General features: G+C 39.8%; 1 protein-coding gene across 1 annotated transcript; it reads right to left on the bottom strand.

The window, feature by feature from the left end:
* Positions 1–1,332: 1,332 nt before the first annotated feature.
* ANP32E (acidic nuclear phosphoprotein 32 family member E) lies at positions 1,333–5,498 on the bottom strand (the record flags this gene model as incomplete). The annotated part of the gene is made up of 4 exons (XM_029084531.1): positions 5,346–5,498; positions 4,615–4,737; positions 3,061–3,226; positions 1,333–1,490 (listed from the first exon to the last, which is right to left on the bottom strand). Coding segments are annotated over exons 1-4 (507 nt in total), but the record flags the coding sequence as incomplete, so codon positions are not given.
* Positions 5,499–6,738: the final 1,240 nt, after the last annotated feature.

Below are 6,738 nucleotides of genomic sequence, written 5' to 3'. Positions count from 1 at the left end.
AACAGTGTATGATTTAATTTTACAAAATACAGGGAAGAGCTCTTCCAGCACGTCACGTACTTCACCCTGCCTGTTCCTTATCTACAGGAATGCAAAATACAAACTCAGCATCTGGTTTTGTTGCCCCATCATCAGAAGGGGCCCCGGTTCTGAACTCCCCTAACAGTTAATTCCCACCACCTAACGTGCAGAGCACACACATGTGCTAACGACCACACATGATTAATTCCCAATATTCTTCCTAGTCACATATTGTTCATTTTCCAAAAGAACCACCTCTAAGGTCTTGCCTTCAAAACAGATTTAGTTATTTAGTTTTAGCTTCATTAATTGTGTGACAGCCATTACCTCTTCTGAGTCTTAAAGCAGGAACAAAGTTACACTCATAAGCAAATCATCTGAATGCTAATTACAAGAACAAAATGAAGAACACCAGAGAGTTTAGTTCAGGATTTTCTGCACATCCCTGTCAAATGCAGCTGATAGGAAGTAAACTCTTATCAAAAGTAACAGTGATGGAAGTGATGTCCACAGGTTTTTTTTGATCTGAAACATGTGAGCTGCTTGCACAGACTTGCACACAAAATCCATGCCAGACACATTCTCCCTCCAAAACCCCCATAGCTGTCGAAGGAGAGTATGGGATCTGCTTCTATCCAACAACCATTTAGGCATGACCAGTTTACATCTACAAGAATCTATTCAAAACCTTGTAAAAAGTGTGTATTTTTTTAATCTTAACACTCCTCCATTTGCTTTTCAGCACAGTACTACTCAAAAGATCCTGTGGGCTATTTTCCACAGCTCTTCAACTCCACCACTAAGAACATTTTCAAGTGAGGACATGGTAAAAACCCAGAATTTATTACAGCAAAAACAGACTTTTCCTTTGTTTCATCTTACTTGAAGTCCTGGTAACTTGTTGCTACTTCATTCTCTTCTTTCACAAGACATAAGAATTTTCTTTGGTTTTCCAAAATAAATTCATTTATTCTCCATAATATCTATTTCTATTCTGACAATTTAATTAGTAGTAATGCCTCGTTTCAAACCCTTGGGGAGAACAGCTCTTTTAGTTTACAGAGAATAAAGAGGCTCTACCATCCTGCAGCATTAGGGGAGGGATAAAAGTGAACCAAGTCTTGGGACCATCTTCACAGCCAACAGCCACCACTCAAGTCAACACTTCTTTATCCTTCAGTGACAGCAGTGTTCCCTCTAAAATATCTCATCACATCTACCACACTCCGTGTCTATATGTTTAAATTAACACAGAAGTCTGCAGGCAGTTTTTCTTCATTTCTTGGATTTGGTAGAGTTTACAAACTTTACCTGAATCTCTTCTTTCATCAGGTATGAAAGACCAACTTCCTCTTCCTCTTCACCTTCCCCTAAATCTGAACCCCCATCATCTTCATCATCTTCCTCTTCATATTCTCCTGGAGGACCAGCTTCATCCTCATCTTCATCATCATCATCCTCATCTCCTTCTGAAATTAAGGATACACTTATACAAATATACTAAAAGTTAAGTTTCATTAATTCCTCTTTAGGCAAGTTTATATACACCAGGTCTAGCTAGTTGTAACTTTTTTTTTTCCAGAAGGGTTTAGGGTTTTTCAACTTCTTAAAGGCAGGCAACACATGGGAAAAAAAGCATGATTTTAATAAAGTTTATCTTTATAATTTTTTTCCCTGAAGAAAGGCTACCGATGTTTTTACATCACAAGCTTCAGGCAAAATTCTCAACGCCTGAAGCAGCTACGTATGCAAATTCCTGCAAGGGAGCGGAAAATTTAGTCAGGGGAAGGGGAAGAGAAGCTTCTCTATAGAATCAAACCCCAAAATATTTAAAGGCAAAACCAGCTTAACATATTACATTTATCTGTTATTTAATCTCAACTTAAATTTTAAGTTACTAATAAGTACTAGGAACTGTGAAACACCTACAGTTCCAAAGAGCTGCTCTCTCATTTCATCCCTGTGTCTGGAGCACATAATCACTTGCACAGTTTCAGTTAAGTGAATTACAAGAAATGATCAGATGATTTAACACATTCATTTTCAAGTTAACAACCTATTAATCTATTTTCAAATATTTAGTTTATTTTCATATTCCAAGTATTGACTATTTGCCTTTTGTTGCCTTTTTGTTGTCTTTTTAAACACAGGCTTCCAAACTTGGATGTATCTAAGTACTCCTCAGCAGCCCTTTGACAGCCACAACCCAGCTCACAGCAGCAGCAGCTCCCAGCTCATGATTTAAGGTACAAAGAAAACACTGAGAAACCTCTGTCATAAACAAATACAGCCCAAATCTCACTAGTTATTTGTGTGGATATTTTAAACGCAGACACGCGTGAGACGCTGCATCGCAACAGCCCATCGTATTTGCTAACAGCACTCAAACACACTTGGGATGTTGTTTTCTCAACGGTTTTGACTGTGTCAGTCATCTGTTAAGCCACATAGGTTTAAAAAAGAGCGCGCAGACTGTTCCTGCAGTCACATCAACAACCTGTGGCCACACACTGACAGACCTGTACCTACAGGTTTCGTTTTCAATCAGGTAACGATGGAAAATGATGTAGGAATAGCCTCGTTAATGACAACTGAGGTCAGATCAAAAGGAACTATATATGGTTTTTTTAACAAAAAATTGTGTTAGGCTTGAGCATGAGACAAAAGCCATTAAAAAAAAAGTTAAATTAGAATTTTTCATACAAAATAATGTGTTTGTTCCCTAACTTTTTATCATTCAGTAGTGCCAAAGTGCTGTACTACTGACAACAACTTATTCTGAGAGTATATCTTTGTAACAGTATCTATAGTCAAACTTCCTTAAACTCAGGCAGTTTCTGCAAGAACACTCAAAACCTGACAGGAGTTTTCCTCCTGTATCACAGTGTGTTAATACCAACTGAGTTCTAGAAGGCTGCACTTCAAAAATAAGAGCACAGAACTGTGCTAGCACATTCAAGAAGTCACTATACTCCACGCCACATTTACATCTTCATTACAAAGTACTACTTGTAGCCACAGTTTATTTCAGGAAGTTACCCTCATCATCATCATCTTCTGAGTCCGGTGCCTCATTATCTTCCTGATCAAATCCATCTAGGTATGTGATTTGTTGAAGCAGCTCAAAAATGCTGTCTCTGTAATCCTCGAGGTTTGTGATCTCACAGTTGAACAGGTCAAGGCTCTTCAAGTTTTTGAGATTTTGCTGAAAATAAATGAAAAGTTGTTTGGTTTTTTTCCCCCCCTATTTCTCAACATGTTACTTCATGTGGTCATCATGTAGAGTTAACCATATAGCCACCTACAGAATGTATTTTGTCCCCATCCTTTTTCTAATCAGTATTTTTCTCCCCATTAAATACAAACTTCAGTTCAAAAACTTGTCTGCAGTAGTCAGAACTCCTAACAAAAGCCCTCCACAGCACATTTGCAGCACGCCCAACGCATCCTTGAAGCACTAGATGCCCGTAACACATATTTGGGGATGTTTTTTGTTTGCAGAGACTATTTTTGTTCAGGCAATGCGGGGTAAAAACTTAACAACTCCAGCAGCCTTTCAGGAAAGAGTTTGACTGATTTAATTCCAGGCATTTTGTGAGGAGCAAGCAAGAGGCACTGGGTAGGATTTATAACTACATTACAGAATTTGCTTTCCAAACAATAAAGATTAGACAACCAAAGGTGATTTTTCTCACTTTTCAGACTTTACACACACACACAGAACGAGCCCTCTGCATGGCTTGGCAAGCACCTAAGATCTAAATAAAAGCATTTTTTCCCATCTGTAACTGCTTTACTCAGTTTACTAACTGCTGGGTTAAAGCATCATTAAAGTAGATGAAGAATCTTTATGAGCAGTTTTAAAAACATGCAGTCTGTATCAAAATCCTAAAAAAATAAATCATCAGCTAGAAAAATGGGTGCAGAGATGAGGTGGTGACAGGCATTGGCAGCTTCTTCCTCCACTTCAGTGACCTACAACTGGTGCTTTCCAGGTTTGTTCCTGACCGAGCGTCTCGTACACACATCCTAATCACTTCACAGTTTAACGAAAGCTTAAGGCAGTCGCTTATTAGACAAACTACACCCTTAACAAATGAACACAAGAGGATTAACGAGACAGAACTTGGCTACTGTGCTTTCAAAGACAAAACAGGAACTCAGAAATCTCCTCTTCAGTACATCCCGCACTAACACGGAAGGAATTTTACAGCGGAACATTTACAAGTACTGTCTCTAAGGACCATGACATCAAGTTAATCAACTCAGGAGCAAGTGGGATACTGACAAACCTAAAACACTTCACCTGAGCTGACACCATAAAACATTCTATAGAACATATGAAAGGTAAGAAAAGACATTTCATTTTGCACATCTTTCAGCTGAAAAGGAATAGAAGCAGCTAGAACGCTGTACTTCATTTCTTACATCGTACTAATTTACTAATATGCTGGTTTTATATACTAAAAATTGCTCATGTGCAGCCCTGACATGTAAGTTTGTAGCATTCCATTGCAAAAATGATTATTTATTAAAAAAAAATATATATATTAGATTTAAATCTTCCATGAACCCCTCTTACTTTGTACTTACAAGAGCTTCCACAGTGCCAAGATCTTTGATTTTGTTGCCACTTAGATTTAGATATGTGAGATTTGGACATCTTTCTGCAAGGACCTCCAGGCCTCCTGAAATGATGTTGTCGCTCAACTCCAACTATTACACAGAAAAAATTTCAATCATTAAATAGTTTGATTTTCACCAGTGGATTCAACCCCACATCATTTTTAATCGTTCTCTCTTTAACTGAACAGTTTCATCACAAAGCTGAACACTTTTGGAGGGTCGCAGAAGTCAACAAGCTCCAGTTGAGTTATCGCTTTGGTTGTCAAAAAGTTCCTTCAAGTTTACTTTGAGAATTGTAAAGTACTCCATAAAATCTCACAGGTTGGAATATTTAAAGTTAGCAGAACATGTAATACTGGAATTCACCACAAGCCTTTACTCTGCCAGTGATGGGCAACGTCACCAGCTGGGCAACCCAACAGCCTCTTCCCAACCACCAGCGCTCAGCGAGACACGGCCAACCTTCGCATTTACCGTCCTAAGAGTTGGTGACCAAGCTCTACTTGGCCATAATTAACTGAAGATACCCAAAACAACTCCAGATCTTAAAAAAAAAATCATATAGATTGGACGTGGCATCATTTCACAGCCCTGCCATCGCCACCCAAGTTCAACCGCGAGCGCCAAAAGGCACAACCATGAGTTGTCACCCCCGAGTTTTACTTCTCAAAGCGCCGGCGGGTGAGACGCGCACGTACCTTTCGGAGCTTACTCAACGTGGGAAGTTTGGCCAACGATGTCAGCTCTACATTGGCCATGCTAAGAAATTCGAGTTCTTTAAATGAATCATTCAGACCTTCGATTTCGCCGTTGCTGGATCGGCAATTATCGAGCACCAACTCCGTCACCTTCGAAGAGGACAGCAAAGTCACTTGTCAGTTTCATGACCACCAAAAAACAAACCCAAAAAAAAACCCCAATCCCACACATTTCATCTCAACCACATCTTGGAGACTGTTAAATATCTGTTGGTTTGATGATGAGTTTCAATTCAGACGAGACTTGTGGTCTGAAATCACTGCCACCCACCTATTTAATAAATAATAAAAAATAAAAACCCACACAACAGTTTCTCTTCCTCTGAACATGCTTCAAATTCTCCAAAAACTGTCATCTGACCCCAAACTTGATTGACTTTTAGAGCTTTCCTACAGTGCCACTGCAGCCTGGGGTACAAACTGCCCTTGGAGACAAGTGAACCGCTGACTTGTTTCTAAAGTCTCATTTAATTGTCCATATTCCAAATTCCAAAGCATTTCATTTCTTTCTGAACCCTAAAAATTTCTGGCTCCAGATTATTTTAGCCACCAGTCTTGTAGGTTAATTAAACCCAATTAAATAATTTCCTCATGCCAAAGCCACTAAAAACAACTAGATAATCGATACAGGTCACTTATTTTGAGAAGCTGTAACAAGGAGCAGCCAATTAATTTTCAATTATTTTATCTACAGTGGAACACACCACTCATTAGAAAGGATATTAACGAGGCGATTGCCTTTCTCTCGCACGCTTTTAAATAATTACATTTTAAGATCACTACAGAAACCTCCGAGTGACACAATTTACCAGTTTCAACTAAAAAACACGCTCTCGTTTTATTTTTTTTTATTTTTTTTTTTCTATCATCAAACACAACTCCAAAGAAGCACAAAGTTTTCAGGAAAGCTACCAGGGAAGAGGGGGGTCTCCACATCTTCGCCCCTGAAAGACGCACGCTACGAGCGCACGGAGACCCCGCCAGGTACCTGCTGCTGATAAAACTCAGTGAAACACGGGTTCAATCAACACTTTTAGGTACTTTTTTCCCCCCCAAAATCCCGCGTGGGTCGGGTCAACCTCACTTGATACACCCGGATCTGGACTTTACTCCCGATGCGAACCAGAAGCGACAGGTTTTGTTGGGGTTTTTTTTTGTTGTTTTGGGGTTTTTTTAAGTGACCTCGATGCAAAAAACCATCTGCCAGAGCCACGAGTGGGGCAGCGGGGGTGAGAGGTGACCGCGGGGGGACGAGACACGCGTGTCCCCTGGGCTTTGGGGTGACATTTTGGAAGAGACTAGGGTGGGGAGGGGGACATCCCACGCACCCCCC

The sequence above is a fragment of the Antrostomus carolinensis genome, unplaced genomic scaffold, assembly GCF_000700745.2.
Source record: "Antrostomus carolinensis isolate BGI_N321 unplaced genomic scaffold, ASM70074v2 Scaffold42984, whole genome shotgun sequence".
NCBI lineage: Eukaryota > Metazoa > Chordata > Aves > Caprimulgiformes > Caprimulgidae > Antrostomus > Antrostomus carolinensis.
The sequence above is the reverse complement of the archived record's forward strand: the minus strand, read 5'-3'. Positions and strand labels throughout refer to the sequence as shown.